Genomic DNA, 24735 nt, shown 5'->3' with positions numbered 1-24735 from the left:
GGCCTAAGAAAGCTAAGAAAAGCTGGATATGGATTCCTAGTCCTGCAGTCTCTCAGGTGGGCCAGTGCTCAGCATACAAATGTCCTGCCACCAGACACTGCCTCTGGGCTGGAGCCAGATGCCAGCTCTATGTGCCAATGTCATGTGCTAAGCTTAACCACATGGTGGCTAACATGACACTTTAAGATTTGTCTCACTCAGTCAGAGGACACTGTGGATGCTCAGTAAAGACAGATCCTAATAGGAAAGATAAAATAAAATAAACCACACCTATAAACAGGTTAACATGTATTTTAAAAATATGTGAAGGCCCAATTATGGAAATAACATGGGTATAGACAGTTGTAGATGGAGGTTCTGTTCCACCAGGTTCTGCAGAGGATTGTATTAATTATAAACTGTATAGCCAATGGCTCAGGCTTCTTATTGGCTATTTCTCTCTTAATTATTAACCCATTTATAGTAATCTAAGTATTTCCATGTGATCTTGACCTCCTGGAGAATGCCTGAAATCCTGTCTTCCCAGTAGCTATATGATATCTCCCTGGAGGCTTCTCTCCACCTTTCCCTTCCCAGAATAGTCTTAATCTGGCAACCCTGCCTATCCATCCTGCCTGGCTACTGACCAATCTCCATTTATTCATAAACCAATAAGAGAAACATATATTCACAGCATACAGTCATCAGACAGTCATAGGAAAAAGAAGTTTAGAAATAATAAAATAAGGACTTTAAAGAGAGAATAAAGTATTTTAAAAAAGAATAAGACACAAAGAGGTGAAAAATACACAGAGTCTAGATCCTGTATTGTGTCTTGCTGATTTTGAATTTTTTGATTGCTAATGAGCAAGCAACAACTGCTGAGAGACATGGGACTGTAAGAGGGGCTGCTGAGGTAAACCAGCCTAGACACTTTAGGGATACCTTAACTCTAAAATGGAAATCAGAAGATGCATTGCTTTGGGAAAGAGTTTATGCTTTTGTTTCTACGAAAACAAAAGGCTGTGCATTCCTTTAAGATTGACAGAGATCAGGGTTGATCAGGGAAAACCCCCTGAAAATTCTAGCTACAGACAGAAATAAAACATAAAAAAAAAAAAAAAAAAGACAGGTGATGTGTATTTTACCTGCTAAAACTAAAACAAACAAACAAAAAATCATCTTTGGCTGGCTTGTGTACAACTCAGAGTCCATACAGATGTATGTTACCTTTGAAAGTTTGTATGTTTCTAGAACAAGGGGACCAGAGACCAATGAAAATGGGCGTCCCAGGTGTTCCAGTCTCTCCAAGTGTCTGTTTCAGTTTCCTCAGAGTTCTACAACTAGAACAGCTTCGAGTCTACTTGCTGAGATGGTCCAGCCTCAGACTATTCTAGCCAGGACTACAGATAGAGACTGGAAAACAAATATTATGGTTAGTTTTCCCAGGGCCTGACCATTATCTCAATTTTCTCATGTTCCCCAAAGATGCCATCACCCACAGATAGAAGGAAGCAGTCTAGAGAACATGGCATAAACATTTCCAAGAGGTGAATGTTTTTTGGTCACTTGATGGGTTATAGATGTTTGTCATAGCTTAGGGGTGTTAGTGACAAGTTGTTATTGGTCATGGTCAGGAAAAAAGCTTAGCAAAGGATATTAGATTCAGGGGTCTCTTTTTGAAGGGAAAAAAGGGAGTATAGTATAGAAATGTTAGGATAAAGGGTAGATTGTTGAGTCTACTTTTGAAAAATCACTAGTTTCATCAAATATTTTATATTGGTATGGATTTTTGTATATTGATACAAATTTAAGTTTATTTTCATTATACTGAATATATATTTCTATTCTTTCCTATTACCTTTAAAAAGGTAATAAAAGCTATTTAGGATAATAAAGAACTACAAGTTAATAGTCATTGTGGATGCCCATAAAGATGGCTGTACTCCATCTTGGCACAAGGACAGAGTTCAAAGCTGTCAGCAAGTCACAAAACCTAAAGGTCAAAGGTGTGGCTACAGAAGGATGTTTCGGCCATCTTAGTCTAAATAACTACAAACCTGAATCTGAGGTGTGGCTACTCCAGACTGTCAAGGATAGGGAAGAAGTTGAATCTAAGGCGTGATAAGGCCTTTCATGACAATGATTCACATCTGCTCCTGGTGGCACCAATTTACTTTAAAAGGGGATAATGGGCATCAGAGAACCTCTATGTGGAGTTTTCTTTCCTTGTGGCAAAAGCTAGGTATTTGGGCAAGAAACTGTCTTGTCATGACTGTTGACAGTACACTGTCCAAACTGGACAGGCAGAGACAAAAGAAAGTGACTGCCAAATTTGCCATAATAGATAGGCAGTTCTACAAAATTTCTTGCTTCACAGAAAAGTCTGTCAGATATTCTAGGCCTGTAGGCAGATTTATGCCCCAACATTACAGAGGAACCTCAGATGACTGTCTAGACAGCCAGCTGCTACTGTCATTTCTATAGATTTGCAACCTGCTTTACTCTGTACTTTCTGTTTACTCGATTAATATTATATCCTACTCAGGTCTCTGACAGAGTTAAAGATGAGGTAGGTATTGCTACAGTTTTCTTTTGTTACTAAATTTAAAAAAGAAACTCAAAGAAGAGGTGCAAAATGTATAAGGTTGAGAGACATAAAAGTTTAAATTGTTTATCTAACAAAATTTTTGAAGTCTAAAGTAAATTAGTTGCAAAATTTGGACTCACCGAGATAGGATACACAATGGAATATTTTCTCTGAACCTACCAAATTCAAATGGAATAGACATAGTAAATGTAATTCATACCTGATAATTGTTCTTATTTATAGTTTTATTATGATAGAGTTAGAACCTTTACTTTTTATTTAGACAAAAAGGGGGAAATGTGGAATAATCTTTTGCACACTGTGAAGATGCCTTTGCCAAGGCACCTTCTGATTAGTTTGATAAAGAGCTGAATGGTCAATAGTTAGCCAGGGAGATGTTAGGCATGACGTTTGGGCAAAAAGAGAAGAAGAGATGAATCTAGGAACTAGAGACATGAGAGGACATGAAGAAGATACAAGAGGTGCAAGATGGAAGAGAGGTAAAAAGCCACAACGCAAAATGTAGATTAATGTCAATGGGTTAATTTAAGTTATAAGAAGTAATGGGACAAGCCTAAGCTATAGGTCAAGCTTTCGTAATTAATAATAAGTCTCCATGTCATTTTTTGTGAGCCAACAGCCCAAAGAAAAATTAATCTACAAATCATGGCTGGGAGGTATGCTGACAGGAGCAAAAGATGCCTGGTCACAGAATGGTGAATGTTTTCATGCTTTCTCCTTTATTCATTTAGGAATCTCAGCCCATAGATTGGTACTACCTACCTCAATTTAAATAATCCCTCACAGATATGTCCAGAAGTTTGTATCCATGGTGAATCTAAATTCTATCAAGTTGCCATTCAATGTTAACCATCTGGTACATCTTAAAAATTAGAGTCCTGATAAGTTACACATGCCAGGAATGAGGGGGTGATGATTAAGTACAGTCAAGGGTGACTCTTAAATATTGCTATCATATCCTTTCCATGAGCCCTTTTCTTGAAACAGTTGCTGTGGGTATAGACATCCAGTGCCTCATTTCTACAACTTCTAATTTTTTCCCCCTGCATGAAGGTTTTCTGACCTCCCCCCACCCATTAGACTCTTTTGAAACACTATTTAGCCATTCAAATATTGGTTGAACCCTGTAAGACCCAGCAAGTTAATCCCTCAGAAGTTATTTGAACAGTGAAAGTCTGGTAATAGATGGATAATACTATCACCCAGCTCTTTAAAGAGTATGGACCCCCCCCGCCCCAATCCCCATATATGCTTCAGTGAGACTGAACTTAGCATTTTAATCAAAAACTTCCAAACTGCATGCATTACTTTCCATTTCGCTCTTCCTAGTGTCTTTCCATTGTTCCTTGGGTTCCCTCCCAGAAGTAAACTCAATCAAGAGTTCTTCTTATTGACATAGAAGTCTGAGATATTCATTAGCTCTCCAAGTAAAGGGCAGGCATATGGCTCTGTGGTACAGTGCTAGCTTAGTGCATGTAGAACCTTGTGATTCAACACACACACACAAACACACACACCAAAAAAATTCCAGGTGGCAAAGAGGCTGTCAGATATATCTGGGTCTGGGGTTCAGAACTAATATGTAGAACAGGCTACTCATCTTCTAAGGTCCCTTTATTGGCACATGGTTGGGACCCCACTCTCACTGGCTCCATCAACAAGGTGGCCTCTCCATCTCCAATTCCTTTCAGAAGTGACTCCTTCCTGCATCACCAAAGGACAGGAAGGCAATGCACTAGCTTTGGAAGGGCCATCAGTGCTCTCTGCTCAATGCAGGAGGTGTTCTTTCTCCTCACTGTATTCTAACAGCAGAGCACAGTCATATCAGCATGAAAGCTTGTGTAAGGTCAGCATGGCCACCTTACAGAAGGACATTATCTACTGGAAGCCTTTCCCATTTGTTAAGATCCCCACTGAACTTTCAGAAAAGAATAATGAAAAGTGAGCTGAGATGCTGTTGGGAGAAGGGAGGCAGAGAGAAGAAGCACTGTGGTCCCCTAGGGTTTTACAGCTCCTCCTATAGTCCACCACCCATTCCTAGCCTGAGCCCAGACTTTCAAGGCTCTCCATGGCAGGACATGGCTTTTGTTTTCCTCTCTGTTTAATCTGCTCAACTGAAAACTGCAGTCACTATGCAGTCACCATGCTTCAGGCATGCTTTGCTCTTCCCATTTGGAAAATCAACCCATAAAAGCATTAGATTCCCCTGGCATTGTATGCAGAAAGCTACAATGTTCTCCTTTGTGCAAAGGATAAAAATTCACCCTGGGGTACCAATTTTAATAAGGCTTAATTAGACCAATTTGTAGTAAGCTGAGGTTTCCACTCTGCAATTGGACAAGCAGCTTGAGCTACATTCTATGTTCATGAATTTCTGTGTCTCAAACAAAAGGTCAAATAGAACATAAAATGCTACCCAAAGGATTCCTAATGGTGTAGTGAATTTGCTGCTGTCCTCCGTGTGAATGTGTGTTTCATGTTGCTTTGTTTTTTCAAATGCCAGTATTGATGCTGGAAGGGTGGTGGTGAGGAACTGCTGTGTCGGGCTCTCCTGTAGTCATGCACACAGCAAAGTGCAGGAAAGCACATAGGGCTGCTCTCCCTTGTGCAGACCCAAACAGGAGCCAGAGGCCGTCTTCTCTTTGGGCTGGAAATTGACTTCACAGCCCCAGACGACAGAACACCAATAGTGGCTGAAATGGAGAAGAATCAGTATGCAAGATAGGTCACCGAACCTTGGAATGGCAAATACATTTTATACATGACTAGCTTACTGTGACCATAATAGAATATTTTTCAAATAATCAACTTATAAAGGAAAAATGCTTGTTTGGGCCTGTCGTTTTGGAGGCTGGAGCCTCCAAGCTCTGTTGCTTTGAGTCTGATAGAAATTGCTCTCCTGGCAGAGGATATAGTAAATCAATGTGTGTCCAGGAAGGAAAAGAGAGGCTCTGGGGTTGCACTCTCCCCCAATGACATCAGCCCTTTCACTGGCCCCTACCACTTAAGTGTTTTATCACCTCCAATATAACCCACTTCAGGGACTAAGATTTTCGCAGACTGAACCTTTTAGGGCTCTTCAAGGCCCAAACTATGGCCTGTATTCTCCCCAGTTTGGAAGCTATTTCCTGCAGTTATATCTTAAAATGCACAGCACAGCTGATGTCACCAAGCTGTACTTTGATGTCCTATTTCTGAAATCTCATTTGGGACCCTTATCATTAGAAGCTTTTAAAATTCACTCATTTTCCTTCAGGAAAAAGCTGAGGTCATACGGCATAGGAAATGGGATATGGGTTAGAAGCAAGAGAAGGCAGAGCTGAACAATATTTTCTCTTCTGTGAATTCCAAACCTTTCTCCTAATGGTAGAGCTTTGCCTTTGGATGAGTTTCATAGGGTCCGTGGCAAGCAGAGCTGCCATCTATGCCTGTCCACTAAGTAGTATACACAACCAGTCTGCATCACTGGGAACTACTACAGGTTTACCAGCCATCTCAGTATTCCCCTTCTGATCATAGACATCATCCAAATGCCCACATTAGACTGAAGAACTGACTAAAGATGTTAAATGCTGAAGACACAAGCAAAGGAAACAAAAACCCTGGTACTTGATTCTGATAACATAGAGACCTTCAAAGGCCTGAAATATATTGCCAACAAATGGCTCTTGAAGATGAGGATGTATTTTTAACAAAGTACCAGAAAAGAACTGAAGCCTAATTTGCTACCAGGAGAGCAGCTTGGAAGTGGTGCGGAAGACGATGGAGAAAAGCATGGGGCACTGCTTTCTACTAAGGAAAGGCAGTGTTAGAGGTCTAAGAAGCACCCCGGGAGGGAGGCAGCACAGTGTAATAGCTGACATGAAAAACACTCCTACCTGGCACACGCCTTTAATCCCAGCACTCAGGAGGCAGAGGCAAGAGGATTTCCGTGAGTCTAAGGCTCTGGTCTACAAAGTGAGTTCCAGGACTGTCTCGAAAGGCTAAAACCAAACCCAAAAAAAAAAAAAAAAAAAAAAAAAAAAAATTCTTTTACATTTGTGAGCAGCTCTCAAGAAGCCCCACTGTGACTGCTTATTGTAGTAATAGAACTGGCATTGGTCCTGGAAATTCTGTTCTACTTGCTGGTCTTTTCTTCTGGAAACACTGAGACCCTCTTGTCTGTGAGGGAAGCCCCTCTCAGTAACCAGGACCTCCCTTTCTACTCAGAGCAAAGCTAACCCCATAGGATTCCTAGACACGCAGTAGTAACTACTCTGCATGCATGTGTACACCCATGACAAAAGCCTGACCACCTGCTCAGCACACACAATTCCAATATTATTCCATCCCTTCAGTAAGAAGGCCAAACCAGCCGGAAGGGCACCTCATTCCTGCAGACTAGTGCACCACTTTGATGGAGGGAAGAGGCCACTGCGTAGACTCTGGAACCCTGTTCACATGTGGCATAAAAGGTGCAACTTGGATGAGGCCATGGAGTACATGGGATTAGGGTCTCAGAGCTACACTTTATTTCCTTCTGCTGGTTTGTTGGTGACATAGTTTAAGCCATGTCTGTAATAGCTGATGCTGAAGCAGGCCTTCTCAGGCTGGGATGCAGGGTAGCTGTGTCTGTATCAGTGGCATCTCAAGCATTGGACTGCTGGAGCACCTGGGCCTGTCAGGCTTCACTTCATCGTGAAAACACAGAAATAAATGAATGGAGTTGCATGCATGACAGATATAAAAATAATAAATGTTATATTATGTGAGACATGTAACATGCATATATATTAGTCTTCCTGGAGAAGAGATAATTCAAATAAGCTAGTCATACTAATGATAAATCATGGATCCAATTAAAATAGAAAAGTCCTGCTTTGGAAACTTGCACTGAAAATACATGCAGTTGAAAACAATTGGAAATAATGAAATTTACATTCAAGAAGTGAGGTTAAATGGAATGTGACTCTAATAGAAGGTAAAATTCCCCAAATTTGCAAATTATTTTATCATGTGTTTTAGATCAAAAGTTAAAATCAGTTGTACCATATTATTCCTTGATACTTTTATAGTTCTTCACAAAGAAAAATCAAAGGAAAGAAACATCAATTTCAGTAAGAACTCTATGGAGAAAGAAAGCCTTCTATATTTTTCTGTCTTCCCCATTTTCAAACAAAAGGGAGATGTTATGGATTCACTGAGAGCATCTGGAGCCAGCAGGACAGGAGCTTGGCCTTAAACTGATACCATGTCTCCCTGGAGTCTCTCTGTCTCTGACACCTTTATTCTCTAACCTAAGGAACCCAGCCATTCAAAAACCTATGAAAACAAAGACAAAATAAGTCTTTGTGCCTTCAGTTAGTGTGGTGTCAAAGGGCAAGCCAGGTCCCATTTGTACTCCATATTCACCTGCAAGGACCTCTGAGTGCGGTGCCCAGCTGCCCCCAAGCCATGGTAAAGACCCTCCCATCACAACTTGGAGATTAAGGGACCCGGGTCAGCTGTGTGACTTCATGACCAAACTGAATTGCTGAGGCTGAATGGCTCTACTGAAACAAACATCATCAAATATTATCTCCTCAACAGAAGGGAGAATGAAAGCTTTGCTGGACTATCCAGTGGACCATCCTGTTCTTCCCCTGAAGCTTGATGTGTGTTATCATGGCAGATGCTGTGGAGAAACCTGTAATCCACTCCTTCCTTTTCCTTCCAGCTCAGTTTCCTTTTCGCAGGCATTTAGCACTGGGAACAAGTGAAGGGAGCAAACGAGGTTAGCAGAAAGTATCCCTGGCCAGACTGTTTCCAAGTTACAGAATCTGGATGTACAAGTGGGGAATTCCCTTTAGAAAGGTGTGTGAGTGACAAGGCAGCTATGCCTCATGTGACAAGCAGCCTATCAGAGTGGGCAGAGGCACCAAACCAGCCTAGAGCATATGATTCCCTCTTCTAACACCCATTTCAGGGCTGAGGCTGAGAGGGGCTGCGCAGGTTCTGATCTTTAAATTCCATGCTGAAATGTATGGAAATAAGAATGTGAAAAAAAGTATTTATAATATTGGAGTCAACGTTAACATTTTCACCACTGAAAATATTTTCTAAAGGCCCAAGTTTCCAGTTCCAATTAGAATCGTAGAGGCAGCTTATATACTTACTCTAGGCTTAAGATGATTCATGGCACAAAGTGGCTAGAACAAGACAGAATTATTTCAACTGAATTCTATGTGAGCTTCAAGCTGGGGCCTGGGCCCTTTACCCTTAAATGTGACCAGAACTGGTGACACTAGCCATCACAACCAGCTGTTTGGACACTTAAGTGACCTCTAACCCATCAGACCATATCTTAGATATTCATCAAATAAATGGTTAAAACTATATGTATGCTGGTTCCATTTTATTAAAACAAACACTGCCTAGGAGGTCTGAACAGCAGCTCCTCACCATGTCCAGAACATAGGAGCTTGGAGAGAGTTCCCATCAAAAGCTTCCTTTGGTTCCAGTGGTATTCCAAAACTGGTCAAAAAAATACAACACACACAGAGGAGCAAAGGCATCTACATAAAATACCCCAACTTATTCCTATACTTGTCACCAAAGAAACTTTGAAGAGTGAGGTGCACTGTTACAACTATACCCCAACAGAGCCTTGGGCCTATGTTCCTTCCAGTCCACAGTGCCTTCCAGCTGTATTTATTCAATTACCTGTGCCTTCGGTGCCCAGAATACTTCATCCTTGTCAATGTGCAAGCACGTCTGCACAGGTAAGTGAATGCGCACACACACACACACACACACACACACACACACGCACACACACACACACACACACACACACACACACAATCTTCTGCACAGTGAAGTCAACTTAGTTTAAAATTTCTTTCAGTTGTGGCTCCTTTGATGAGCTTTCTTTCAAAGCAGGAACATCAGGTTGTGCTTCCAAAGCCTCCCTGGGGCAGCAGCTGTGAGTTCTTCTGGTTTCTATGTCTATAGTCATTTTTTTCAAGAGTGTATTTATTGCTTAAGGAAAAACATTGTCTCCCTCCTAATGTACATGGTGACCATTTAATTACACTGGACATCACTTACTGGAACCTTCTGATTGGTATAGAAGTTTGGGAGTCAGAGACAGAGGCAGGCATATCTCTGAGTTCAAGGACAGCCTGCTCTACAGAGCAAGTTCCAGGACAACCAAGGCTACACAGAAAAATCTTGTCTTAAAGAGAGAGGGGTGGGGGAAGGAAAAGAAAGAAGTGCCTGTCAATCTTCCCCTACTGCCTTCATGACAAACTAGCACCACCTCCACCCACTCCCTCAAGCCAGAGAAAGACTGACCAATCAGTTGATTCTCTTCGCCTCCTTCCTACCAGTCCTGGGGCCCAGAGAAAGTCCAGAAGGAAGACAATGAGTTCTTTTCTATGAAAGCCCACTCCCACCTCACTGTCAGCACTCTCCCTGAGACCAAGGCCCAGGCATGCTTCTCCTTGGCTTATGGCGTTCCATCTCAGATCTGTACTGTGCAGGGCCAAGGGAGAGAGTGACAGGGCTCTTGTCACTCCTTCACCTCTTAGGCAGAAAGTCCTGAGATCCAAAGATGTGCATTGTATCTACAAGGCAATCGCAACTACTTAACCACAACACGCAAAATTGTGCTCATCCGTACCTGAGCAACCAGTCCTGCCATAGAGTTTTCACTAAGGACATTTAGCATGACCGGGGTGCCCTTCTGGATCCCAGCTGTCTGGTGCCTTCTCTGCTCTTACTTCACATACCTCAACAAACCCGCGTGCACACTTCCCTTCCTGCCTCTGTGTGCCACTGCTATGGGAGGTTCAAAGCTGCTTTCTGTCTCAGTAACTTCTTTTCCTCTGTCTGGAATATTCTTCCCACCCTTCTAAATGAAATTTCTGCTTCCATCTCCCACTCATTACCTTTCAAATTTGGCTTGCTCAAGGTAATCCACAAGAAACCACAAATAGAACGGATATCCTGTGTGTTTGCATCACTTAGCTGTGGTTAAACTCAGAGACACATGTCTAGGGCCAAGATCAGTGTCAATATCATTATCAGCAACAGTTTCTTTTCCAATCACTCTTCTCAGCCAGTTGAACGTTGTTCTTTTTTTCAGAATTAAACTCTTTGGTCCCCAAAAGGTTTGTGTATAAGGATTTGAAACCAGAATCTGCTTTTGTTTGCTCCTGAGAGTTACTTTGGGAGAAGACTGTTAATTAAAATGTCCTGGTGTTTGTCCCCCAAGGCAATTCCTTCCACACTAAGTGCTTCCCAGAGCATATGCTGGTGTCTGTCAGAGCTGGGTGACTGTGAGTGACAAAGAGTGAGTGGTAAAATGGATGGAGACTCCACAAAGCCCAAACTCAACACATTCCACACAAAGCTGTCGCCAGCACAGGGCTGGTGTTCATCAGCTTTTATTTATTTATTCCAGAAAATTTTACTGATGCTGCCAGTTAATTACAGTAATGTATTCATGGATGTTTGCAGGGAGATTGTTGATCTTTTTTGTATGTCTGAAATATTTCATAAGAGTTTCCTGTCAGAGCAGTTTATTCATACTTAAGGCTGATGGGAGTGGGGGATGTCAACCACTGTGTCCTTCCTATATGTGCTTGGAGGAGCGTCTAACATCCTAACAGCAAGTTAGGACAGGGGTCTTTAACCTGAAGAGGAAAGCATTTTCAACTTGCCACAGTTTGGGGAAGAATTGTTATCAGTAATGTGTTTTGGTTAGAATGTTTAACCATTTTCACAGAAAGAGGAAAAGTGCATACTAATTGCCAACCAGAATCAGATTTGTACTTGAACTTCATCAACAGGTGTTTGTTTTCATCATACTCTCTCTTCATAGCATAACAAGGAATTCTGGATGCAAAAACGCAGTAGTTTTAACCCATGCTTTAACTCTACTCTCCATGGACCAGCTCTCCCTGCCCAAGACAGGAAGGAAGCAGGACATTTTTATTTTGCACCATCTATCTTTAGGATTTGGGTTTGAGAATGTCTATCTGAAGAAAGCAAGTCTGCTATTAGTGAGTACTTGGTAAGCACTAGTGATGGCTGAACTAGTATATGTACTCACTACTGAATTCCTCATCTTCTCCCATCAGCCAGGTATCTGGATTCATAGATCTATTGAGAGATCCTTTTCTTTGTCTGATGTCACTCTCTTCTTAGATTGATTTCTAAAAGTGTACTACAAGAGTTATGTCAATCCCTGGATATGTCACACGAACATAAACTCAAATCAACCAAAATGATGACGTTGGTACATGTTAAAGAGCTTTCCTCGTTCATGCGCCACGGAAAGTGTGGGAAAAGAGGTTAGTTAGCATTGGTGGAGTGTTACACAGCCCGTGAATGAATCATGAGCACTAAACAACTGCCCACAGTTTTCCCTTGTGTATTGTTCCCTTCTGCAGTCCTCTGTCATAAGGAAAAACCCATAGTGACCTCAAAAGGGACTCCAACTCAACCTCAAGGAAGTCACTCGGTTTCCAGCAACTGGAAACCAATCAGAACAGGTGAACTAACTCTGTCTTCCTCTCAGAAGAAAGTAGCATGTAAGTCTGAACTGTCTGAGAACTCCAGTACCCCAAATTCTGTCTGTGAGTTTCTTGGGTCCTTAGTGATAAAGTCAGACATAGAGATAGGTCACAGACAACTCAGCTCCTCACACATATAAAGTGCTTCACTGTATTAGTCCTTGGCTGAGTCAGGCTCACACAACAGGGGCTAAGGACAGGTTAGGAACAAAGTACAGCAGCCAGCAGTGATGGATCAGATGCTCTGTTGTCACTATTCACCATGACACTGAGCATTAACTATGCACACTTTCATACACAAGAAGTATTTCAGGGAGAAAAAAAATCCAAATTAACACCTTAGCTGCCAGCAATGTATGTGAAATCAATCTTTATGCCTTTGATATGCAAGGGTAATGCTCTGGCAATTTTTTTTTAGTATTTTCTATTATCTATTCAAAATGTCGTTTATTTTAAACGAAAGCTAATGTAGGATATATGAATGATATGTAAGTAAAATTATTTAAATTGAATAACTAGAGTTAATTTAGCTAATTTATGAAATATGACACAGGACACAAGGAAGGAAAAATGCATTGGCTCAAATCTTAATCCCTTTATTTACTACATCGCAGACATTTTTCTTTTGGACATCAGTGGGTTTGGTGAGTTTTGTTTTTATTTTTTGACATTTTTATTTATTCAGCAGAAAACAAGAACTAATGACTGTTAGTAACATCAGTAAGTTAGAGCAAATATAGAAACAATTTTCTTTTGGAATGATGCTTCAACAACTGGCCAGCAAATCCCTCCTTCCTACCCAATACTCACAGCACATGAATATCCACAAACAGCAATGGGCAGCCATGATGCAGAACAGCCAAAGGCTTTCATTTCTTACATGGGATAGTGACTAAAGGTAGATAGCCTCTAGCTACTGAATGGATTCACCCATCTGAAATTGCTCTGAGGCTCAGAGAAATTACTATTTCCTTATGCATACCTTCTCGTGCTCAATACAATGTCATCCAGACACCCTTTGACTTCAGTGTATGATATACAAATGGCCACCTCCATCACACACACACAAATCATGAGGAGACTCATGGAATATAAAAAAAAAAAAAAATGAAAAGAAATAAATTGGACTTCTTTGGCAATACCCTAGTGAAAAATACATATTTCTTGGCAACTATCCAGTTTTAGAAACAGTATCCAGCTATGACCCATTGAAGTCTGAAAGCCTCCCCCCTGGGTTTGCGCTCACTGGGGTCCATCCCCGATCTTATGCCTTCTTTCTCTGGCATATATTCCAGTCTTTGGAAACACGAAATACCCCTAGACAATGTGTCCTTCTCCAAAAAACATCTCACTCAAAGATCCTGACTCAAGTCTTAAATTAATGCAGGCAGGATGAGGGCTCTCAGGAAACATCCTCAGAATGACACATGTATGTGATGTTAAGGATACCTGATAGGTCTGCATGCCACCTTATTAAATTAAAAGCACCTGTATATTTATATGATGCATCCAATGGCTTAGATATTAGGATTCTAGAAATAATACATGTCTTATAGCAAAAAATATACATATAATAATCCACCTATAGTTTATATAAACGATGAAATGTTTTGAATATATCTATATATCTATATATACACACATATATACTCTGTGTATTTGTGGAATCAGGCACACAAATACTACAGTCCTTCATTGGCTCTTCCATGTCAGTGTCAAAGACACTAGATTTCAAAGTCTTATGGACTAGAACAAAGGTCATCGCTGAGGACAGAGGACTGGCTTGATGCATCTTCCCTTATGAAGGACCAAGTTTGCTGGACAGTGGCAACCCGCGATGCATGGCTTACTGCATGGGCCAATCTCATTCCAGTTGTCACAGGTCTTCACACATCCAGGGCCACAGGTATCATACACAGCACCATGTTTGCACTGAGTAGCTGAAAAAGAGGGAACAAAGTTGTTATGAAAAAAAGGCCATGTCCCCTGGGCCAATGAATGAACCCTAAAACAAAAACGAGTAATCAAGGTTTTCTATTACTAGGTAAAACAGACCATAAATTTGCAAGGCTGTTAGAAAATTGGTAAGATCATTTATTTTCAACAAATATCATGACAATTTAACCACAAATACACAAATATCCCTTCATGTTACTGAGTTATGATGAAGAAAAATATCACATACAACCATCTAAATATAAAAAGTATGGAATTACATACAGGAAAAACATCTGAGGGTGTTGGAAATACATGACACATTTTTTTTAAGTCAAAGTGATAACGTGTTAAATGAATCAACTTGAGACATGTTAGAGCAACAGGATACTGCCAGATGTAGAAGAGTCAGATGTTGACCTCAGAAGGACAGCAGCTGGCTGGCTGCCTCAGAGTACAAAAGTGGATATAATGACACAGGTAATTTCTACCAAGTTGATACTTTGTTAACTCAGAACTGAAATGGTTTGGATAATATTTTCTGAGACACTGAAAATCCATGAATAGATTTATCAGAAAACAACAATAAAAAGCATTCTGGACGATTCATGACCCTTGTGTTAGCACCAATGACAAAGAATGGGGTTGTGGTTCATTCTCAGCTACAGGAGTTTGACACATGTAGTAATTGAGAGCAGGGATTCTGCAGAAACACCAACAACACTCCACACTTCCTTTGAAATTATTCAAACAAAACTAATGACAATGGAAAGTAGTTTTTCCTTGCTTTAATTCTCTGATTTTGTTAGTGCAGTGTGAAGACAATACCTGCTGAAGGGCTGATCCTGCAACCATAAACTTTAGGACTGCTTATTTGTAACAGCCCTTACTTGACTCTTTTGAATGATATATTTAAAATTGGTATTTGCCTATATTTAATTAATAACAAGTTAATAAGAAACAAGTTCTATGATGGTCCCCAGAATGCCCATAGCTCTAATTAAAATCAGACAAGCAAAGACATAGCCAGTCAAGAGATATCAATTATTTCTCTCACACGAGTTGTTTGAAACAGTTTTGAGCAACATTTGAATGTTACCAACTATAGAATATATACTCTGAGGAAGGTGTGATGGTTTCATGGGTCAAGGGGTTGCTGTACAAACATGCAGATATTTGGAGCTTTCTTACCAGGTAGTGTAGCTGATATAGTTGGTCTCATAGAAAGACCATGTTGGGCATAAAAGCCATCAATAAATACTTGCTCAACAAAAGAGGCAGGCAAGTGGACATTTGTGCTTGTCCTTAAGAACCCTCTCTATAACTCTTTACTTGTCCTGTGCTGTGCTCTGTTCTCTCTGTATAGTTACCACCATCAAAAGACTGAAGGGAACAAGAGTGGGGGCAGGTGCTTCTATCCCTCACATTGACCTGCAGTTAGTTACGTTACCATAGGCCATTTCTCCTTTGAGAAAACCTTCATTATAGGACACTCTCTGTCCCCAGTTTTCAAGAGCTAACTCTTCCCAGGCCTGCCAGGATCCTGAGGAGGTGACAGCTTATCAGTTATTAACGCAGGGTACTGTGAGTCTATTGTTTCTTTACAGCCATCCATAACCTCTAAAATGCTTTGTCTCTTATACATACTCCCATCCATTTGCGTATGCCTAGATACAAAATCATGCAGTGAATAAGAAAGCCACTATTCTATCCCTTAGTGCTATATTCCCTGGCATGCCCTCCATCCACAATATAATTTAACATTCTATTGGTTAAACTTTTCATAATTTACTTCCACTCCTCAGGTTGTCAGGGAACACTTGAAGTCAAGTCATTCATCCACCGTGACCAAGTGCCATTATCAAGTGTAGCAATTATCAACACCACGGGCCCCATCTGCCACACAAATAATACAAATCCTAAGTTCTCCTCTCTCTCTCTCTCTCTCTCTCTCTCTCTCTCTCTCTCTCTCTCTCTCTCTCTCTCTCTCTCTCTCTCTCTCCCACCCCCCTTCCTCCCCCCTCCCCCTTTCTCTTGCCTCCTTACTGCCTCTCATCACACACAACCCTGTTGACTGGAGGTTTCCGGCCTATCCCCTCCACAACTCCCTCTGTAATCTTTCTGCTGGCACCTTAATCTTCTCCCTCTCTATTTGACAGAGCCGTCCCTGTGCTAGCAGACTTGCTTTACTCCTCCTTTCAAGTACCAAAGTTTATGGAAAAAATGCATGCCATTTTGCCCTGCTCTGTAATCCATTAACATCGCAAACCCATCTCCTTCACCCTCCACTTCACGGAAGCTGCTCCTTCCAAAGTTTTCACCAGTCATTATATCTGCTGGCATCCCTGATGTTCTCATTCCTCAAAGAGCTACTCAGTCACATTGTTTACTTGGCTTATAACATTGTGCCCTCTGGTCCTCACTAACCCCTTAGAGATGTGTTCATCTTTTGGTCGCCTGTGCTTGCTCGTAGCACTAAATACTAAAATGGCCTCCTACCCTGTCCCCCTGATATTCTGTACACTCCCCTTTCATTCCCATTTCCAGTTCCAACCCTGTTTTCCAGTTATTAAGCTCTGAATTTATTATCATCAACTCTAAGTCTTCAGCTAATCTAATTTTTTATCTTAATTTAATATTTTTCTCTGTGAAATAGCTTCTGAAAACCCCACACAAGAGTCGCTGCATCTCACAGCACTTGGACATGGAAGTTGCTCATTTGTTTGAACTATCCAATAACAGTGCAGTTATGGGGTGTGTGTAGGTGTGGGTATGTGTTAGAGAGAGAGGGGGTGTGTGTGCATGAATATGAGTGTGTATGCCACCAGAAAAGCTAGGAAACAAGGAGGACCCTAAGAGAGACAGACATGGTCCCCTGGAGAAGATGAAAGGGACAAGATCTCCCAAGCAAATTGGGAGCATGGGAGGAGGGGAGAGGGAGTTAGATGGAAGAGGAAGAGGAGGGCATGAGGGAGCAGGAAGATTAGAGTAGGAAAGAGTAGAGGAGAGCAAGAAATGAGATACTATAATAGAGGGAGCCATTATAGGTTTTAAGAGAAATCTGGCACTAGGTAAATGTCCAGAGAAGTACAAGGATGAGCTCAACTAACAAACTAAACAATAGTGAAGAGGCTACCTTAAACGCCTCTCATGATAATGAGATTGATGACTACTTTATATGCCATCATAGAGCCTTCATCTAGTAGCTGATGGAAGCAGAAGCAGATACAGTTAAACACTAAGCCAAACTCTTGGGATCCAGTTGCAGACAGAGAGGAGTGATGAACAAAGGGGCCAAGACCAAGTTAGAGAAACCCAGAGAAACTGCTGACCTGAACAAGGGGGAGCTCATGGACTCCAGTCTGATGGCTGGGAAACCAGCATAGGTCCAACCCAGATTCCCTGAATGTGATGTTAGTTGGGAGGACTGGGCAGTCTATGGGGCCTCTGGTAGTGGATCTGTATTTATCCCTAGTATATAAATGGACTTTGGGAGCCCATTCCACATAGAGGGATACTCACTCAGCCTAGACACATGGGGGAGGGCCTGGGCCCTGTTCCAAATGATATGACACACTTTGAAGACTCCCCATGGAAGGTCTCACCCTCCTTGGGGAGCAGAAACAGGATGAGATGGGGGTTGGTGGGGGAAACAGGGGAGGACAGGAGGGTGAGGGAACTGGGTTTGATATGAAAAACAAGCTTGTTTCAAATTTAAATAAAAAAGTATGTAAAAAAAAGTATGTGTATGTGTGTGTTGTGTGTTGTGTATGCATGCAAGTGTGTTTTGAGTGTGTGAGTATGTTGGATGTGAATGAGCGTGTGAGGGATGTGTATATGCATGTGTATGTGAGTATGTGCTGTGTGAATGTGGTGTGCGTGTGTGTGTGTGTGTGTGTGTGTGTGTGTGTGTTGTTTAAATGTTGGTTCTGGTGGAACTCCTGTCCTTGACATGCAAGTACTTTACAGGCCAAGCTATGTTCCCAGACCTGCAGGTGTTATTCTTGGGAAAATTCACAGGATTCTCTTGTAGTTCTTTGAAAATATATCAATTTCTACTCACATCTCTCAAGATTTTTTTCTGAGTTTGCAACAGAACCTGCATAGTTTAAAGGATTCTAGGAGTCACTATAACAACATGTCACTATGACACACAGTTGAAAGGAATGGGCTGCTTTCTAAGAGCAGAGCCCTTACCCACTGTCACGCAGACTTCTGATACAGAATTGAAATCAGGAAAACAATTCAGCAAGTACCTATTAGATTGTTTGTTTGTTTATCTGTTCCCTGACTTTGATGGTTCCATTTTAATGGCATCTAACCATTCACTCCATTCCCTTTGACCAGTGTCAAGTTCATTTCCACACTCCTGCTTCCTGGTTACCTTGTAACTCTCATCTACTCAATGCTCTGCCCCTTTCAGCTCTTATTGAAGTTGATTTAGAAGGACATCTCTCAGAAGAATTCCCTCTTTCCTGTGGTCTCTCTTCCTTGAAGATTTGCCTTATCCTGTGCCTTTTGATCTATACTCCCAATTCTTTGTCAAGCTCCACTGCTTCCTTCCATCAGTGCCTCCTTCGATAAGCACAAACATCTTTTACAATCTAAGAACAGAAAGTGGGCTACAGAGAATGAAGTAAAAGGACCAAACTAGATATATCATAAAATACCATCTTTATTTCAATTCAAATAAATCACCAAACATCTATAAAGTATCTGCTAAGTATATTCTTTTAAGCTTGGGGAACAGATATGAGCCAGATTTCATCTCTAAAATCAAGTCACAAGAGACAGGTGATAGCAACATAACCAGATTCATCATATGATGGAAAATGCATAGTGCTGGTGTGTGAAACCAAAATACAGTGGAAGGAAGAAAATGTTGACTCAACACCGACAATCAGGTGGGAATCAAGGGAGACTGTAGAGAAAATAATTCCATAGAGGTAATAAGAGAAAATGAGCAGAATGCTGGTGACATAGTTCAGTATGCACTTAGCACATGCAGCGGCCTGGGTTTGAATACCAGCAGTGTGAAACAGTAATAAATAAAAACTTGTGAGACCAAAAACATTAGAAGGAGCTTCCAAGGAAGAGAGCCATGAGAATCAGACATTATTAGCATGGACAAGATCAAGTTACACAGGTGTGATAGTTGAACCAGTGTACTATGGGGAAAGGGATGATCTTTGGCTTGGGAGATGAGTAGGTTATGAAGAGAGGATGATAGAGAAAGAAAGAGAACCAGCCAGTGGCCAAAGAACACAGAAGCCCTCAACAGGCTGCAAAGAGAAAGCTCGGAAGTCTTTTAACTACAGACTGACACTGACAGATTTATTTTCATTTCAGCACTATGTTCAGATGATCCTAGAGAGCAAGTACCAACTGAAGCCTTTGTTTGTGCCCTGTGAATCCATTTGTTTTTCAAGCTTATAAAGGACAAAAGACACTTTCTAAACATACATATGATTTAGTTTGTACACATGCCTTTGAAAGGTTTCATTTGGCTAAATCCTTTTTTTTTTTTTCCTTTCAAATTAGGAAATTTCCAAAGTATGGAGGTTTAGTATTCTGTACCCTCCAGAGACATTCATCAGCTAGTGATACATAAAGCTGTTACATTAGAGTTTACCAATTTGTGCAAAAAGCCACTCCCTGCGCTGTCTGGAATGAGGCTGTTTCTAGGCTCTGCTCTCTCCCCTGGATGCTGAAGGTCACAATGCCCAACTATACCTCTTCAATTCACAGGAGACAGGTAGTCAGCCAAAGAAAAGCCCCAGATGTAGCATCAGGAATGAGTGGATGTAGGGGAGGAACCAGAAACAGCTTGAGTTGTAGAGACAAACAAGGAAGAAAACAACTGCTCAAACATCACATGACATCCATGGCACTGCAGAGAAATGCAAAGCAGAAGCTGCCTTTCCCAGCACCTCACCCATCTGGGAAATCTGGTAGTGAATGTACAGTGACAATTATTATCCATTGTAGGTAAGTGGCAGATAGCCTGCTAAGGATGGCAATGTGAGGTCCAACAGATAATACCCTATCAAATTTATGGACTCAGATGGTCATAAGTAACAGCAACCAGGACTCAAGTGACTAATGTTAATAAAGACCCAGGTGGCATCTCACCTGGGCAGCCCACTAGAGCTGGGTCCCAAGGTGAGCCAGCCCTGAGGACATGAGAGCTGACATCCCACAGTCTCAATCCCCACGTGTTCCCTACAGCAATCAGGAGAGAGGGCCCTGCATCTCACCTGGGCAAAACAGTAGAGCTGGCCCTGGTGATGTGACCAGAGGCCTTGAGCCAGACCAGTGACTCCAGGCAATGAGCACTTGCAAGAAAAGATAATGAACTAAAGGGTAAAGTGTAAGACTCAAGAGGCCATACTACAGCTTCCATGACAAGATTCTTCTTTTGTTTTATAATTTTTATTTGGATTTGAGGTTTTCTTTTAAATTTGTTTTTGTTTGGGAGGTTGCAAGAGCAGATGGCTGATTTGAGGGGACAGGGAGGTAGGTGGGATGGGATTTCATGATGTGAAATCCACAAAGAATCAATAAAAATATATAAGTGTGTGTGTGTGTGTAAAATCAGAGCTAGCTGTATTTATTCTCTTGCTTCTTTGTGTTCTTAATGGTATCAATTAACATAGGATTGACACCCAGTTTCCTTGCTTCCTCAATTTCTATAGAATTGATTAATTATTCTAAGTCTCCATATTTTAGCAACAAAATGTGGTTGAGTTCTTAGTGTTACCACAGGCATGAGATAAGATAAAATATAATCTAAACTTCTAGTACATTCCTCAGCAAAGGAAAGGTGTTTAGAAAATAACAGGATCTATGAAGAGTTGTTATTAAACACATAAACATTCACTATATTTCTTAGCATTAAAATTTTTACTTAACAATTCCCAGGCTTAATTAGAATTCCATTAGTCCTTCTTGGCATAAATAGTGGCATGTCAATAGCAATGATAGTGTTAAAATCCAGGCAAACCTTTAAAATGTCACTTGTTCACTCAGCTTCTTGCCTCATTTGTTTCTTATTTGTTCAACTCCCAAGTTTTTTACACTAGAAAACACTTTTCTGTCTTAGTAGCCTTAAGTGCTATCATGAGCCAGGGAACCCTGGAAGCTGAAAACAAGTAAATTGTGTTTTTGCAATCTTCAATATTCTAGATTGATCTGAATAAAACTCTATGAGAGATGCACCAAGCCCTGTAAATCTATTTTTCAATATACCAACTCACAGTCTGTAAAAGTCTGTAGTATGCATGCATGCCCCCCGCCGTGTGTGTGTGTGTGTGTGTGCGCGCGCGCGCACAGGTGCATGCATACAGCATTGTCTGCTCTTACGGAATTACATTTCACACAAAGGACTCTACTAATTTTGAAAAGTAAATGGAACCTCTCAAGTGGCAACCCAGCCTGCCTCTATCTTAGGCTTGAAAGCCATTTTACAGTAAAGACAAACTAGGTTCATTCCTGTTTATGAATAAATCTGTTTCCCAAGAATTGGGATATGTACTACCTGTAACCTTAACTTCAAATGGTTTTGTACTGCCTGTTCCAGGAAATGCCAATCATGCCTTTGTTTCAAAAGATGATTATGGCCACCTGTCATTGTGACAACCTTGTTAAGACTACCTTGTTATGATCACCTTGCAACCAACCATGTTTTTGTTTCAGAAAGATATTATGACCAACTTGCTATGCTTGTGTTCTGTTTCTATAACCCCACCTATATGCCTGCCAAATCCTCATTTGGACAACCCTACACCTGAACTATAAAAAACCTTATCTCACCCATGTCTAAATACAACCCATGTACACAAATTAAAAAAAAAAAACTTGCTTTAATTTATTGCTTGCTTTACTTAATTTGGATCAGTCCTTTTTCTCCTCAAATCTGTGGGGCCACATTTCCTTTCTATTACTGAAGTCATTTTAGCTTCAGATATTCAGTGCCTGAAATAAATATGATAATATGAAAAGTATAGTCCTCAAATGCAATGTGTGCACTGGAATGATGCTAAGTACAGCCTTGGGCCAGGAAGAGAGGGTTCATACATCCTGTATCTAATAGGATCCAAACCAAAGCACCACAACAGCTAATATAATGGATAGAATCCTGCTAAGCCCTCTATTATACCAGGATAGATAAGTGCTTGCCTCCTTCTATTTTATCCATTTTCCTGGAAGATTTAAGGGAAGGAGAACTCAAAGCAAGGGAGCTAAGATTACTAACGATAGCTAGAAAGACTCAATAAACAAGCATCACTCTCATATTCCACCTAACACAAGAGCCTTAGGTTAGAGGTCACCCACTTGCATTCTCGTCCTCAGCCTCATCTGTACCACAGTGTGAGTTACTCTTTCCAGGCCAATACATCCCTAAGAAAAGAAGCACTGAGGGTGGAAAGGGAACTCTGATATAAAAGTCATACTCAGATTTTCAAAGCTGAGAGCAAAATTAAAGGAATATCAAAGGTAGATAAAAGGCTATGAACTCTTTCTGAAGATCAATATCACCCGGGAGCTGACTCACCAGCATATCCATCATCCTATTGCAACAAGACCACCTAAGAAATCATACAATTAACTCAGTGGCTTCCACTAGGACTACAGGTAAATGTCACCTGCCTGGGAAGTTCTTAGGTGTATGCAGGTCAACTGAAGTAGGCTATCTGCGTGTGGGGCTCACAGTGGGGCTTTTAACCTCTCAGAGATTCTAATTCTAGCTTGGTGGGGACTTACTGTTTTAAGGAAGCAGGATGCCTGTGCACGCATTTGAGGCAAATCTTGACTGTTCTTTGAACCAGAGCACTTCTCTGATCCATTAACAAAGACATTCTTAAGATAGCAATGGCATACACTGCAGATCATCTTACTGAAGACCTGAGCTAAGACTGATAGGACCACCTCACATTTACAAAAATCCCACACTTTTTAATCCTTGACAAATCTGATCCTTTATATTTGGGCTTAGATGACACATATTCGGCCATTTCACCATCAACTCTATGTAGCAGTACTGGCTATCACTGGCTATACATCTGTGAGCTGGATTCTCTTCAGGATACTCCATGCACATATCACCAATAGTCGCACCTTGATATGGAGAAATTCTGTACTATCCCTTCCTCTCCATTATCTAAATCCAAGACACCATCCATTTTATACAACGCATTCCTCCACCACCTGTGTTCAATATGGACTCTCTCCACTCTATTTCTATGCACCAAACTTTGTAAAACCAACTTTTCCAAACCCCCACTGGCTTCCACTTTTCCTAAAATAAAAGCTATGCTCCTTGCCAAGGTCTGGAGAGCTTGTGCATTCCAGCTTCCTCTCCATCCATTCTCATCTGTGCTATCTTCTCCTTTGAACATCCGGATCAAGCCGGAATGGACTCTTCCCAGGGTGAGAAATCCTGAGTTGGTGGCTTTGTTTGTTTGTTTGTATTTGCCACTTTGTTGCTGTTCAGCCTGGTTCTTGGACATAAGCTACTTGTCCAGACTCCCTGAGCCCTTCAGTGTCACATGAAAACCTGTCTTTTTAAAGAAAGCTTTCCTATTTTACACTGTCAAAGTAGTTACCCACCCTTTTTCTGTTTGTTTTCTACACTGTCTGTTTCTTTATTCATACTTAACTATCATTTGCAGGAGTTTTCTGTAAGTTATTGTTTTTGTCTTCTTCTCTCACAAGAGAACAGCACTTCAATGACAAGAAATTCATCATTTGCAGTCATTAAAGTACCCACAGCACAATGCCCAGTGCTTCACCACATTGTAGTATTTTTGGATGAAGAAAGGCATCTATTTTACATGTATCAAATGAGCTAATTAAGGACAAACATAAGCACTGTTGCAGGAATCTGTATTCTTCAAGGGTATGAAACACTCTCCTGGGGTTTATTCAACAATGTATTGTAACTGATCTTGTTTCTCCTGAAGACCTTAGATGACTGTGATGGTCTTGAATCTCCTTCCTTCCACACATAATCTAAGCTAATTGTGACTGTCCATGTCCTAAGCACATCCAGCTGTTAGCTTGAAGTCAGAAGGATTTTGCAACAGTGGAAATCCTTAAATTGTTAAAATGTGCCTGTCACAAAGAGTTTGTCTGAAGTGCTGTCTATTCTGCCCCATGGGAAGCTCCTGTGTTTTATCAAGTTGCAATCCAGTTGGATCACTGATGGGATTTCCCTACAGGCAAGGAGGGATATGGCCTGTTCACCCCAGAATCTACATGCCCCCCATCACCACCATAGTTATCCTGGCCACAGCAGATAGATCTACCTTCCAGGGCTTTCTTACCTGCACAGCTCTGCTGAGGCTCCCAGTGCACTTTGATGCCCTCTCTCTGGCAGGCACGGGTATATGCCAGAAATGACTCACAATAACAGTTTTTATGGACTGGACATTCACACATGTCTGTCACACAGGACCTATGTGTTACAAGAGAAAGAAAACATCATTTTAATATACCAAATTATCAAAGACTTGAAGTGATAGCTGTGAAATTAGGTTGAGTAGATACCTAAAAACTTAGTATAAAAATTCTTAGGCAAACTTGCTTAATGCTCTGAACACTGTGATATCAGGTCTCATTTCTTCAAGAGGACTATCCCAAAGAACTTGTTGCCATGTTGAAAATGTTATA

The 24735-nt window shown here is 41.1% G+C and overlaps 1 protein-coding gene across 2 annotated transcripts in view; it reads right to left on the bottom strand.

Moving 5' to 3' along the window:
- Positions 1–24735, bottom strand: part of Bmper (BMP binding endothelial regulator) — a 267199-nt gene that overhangs the window by 6334 nt on the left and 236130 nt on the right. The window contains exons 14-15 of one of the 2 annotated variants that reach the window (XR_007835287.1): positions 24390–24520; positions 13579–14069 (exon numbers count right to left, since the gene is read on the bottom strand). Coding sequence is in view for 1 of the 2 variants with exons in the window: in XM_051196995.1 (XP_051052952.1) it covers positions 13888–14069; positions 24390–24520 (313 nt within the window). In the remaining variant the exon portion in view is untranslated. Of the gene's footprint in view, positions 1–12709; positions 14070–24389; positions 24521–24735 lie in introns of those variants that run through there. The other variant, XM_051196995.1, reaches the window with a different exon arrangement.

The sequence above is a fragment of the Phodopus roborovskii genome, unplaced genomic scaffold (genome assembly GCF_943737965.1).
Source record: "Phodopus roborovskii unplaced genomic scaffold, PHOROB, whole genome shotgun sequence".
Taxonomy (NCBI): domain Eukaryota; kingdom Metazoa; phylum Chordata; class Mammalia; order Rodentia; family Cricetidae; genus Phodopus; species Phodopus roborovskii.
Note: the sequence above shows the minus strand (reverse complement) of the source record. Positions and strands in the feature narration are given on the sequence as shown.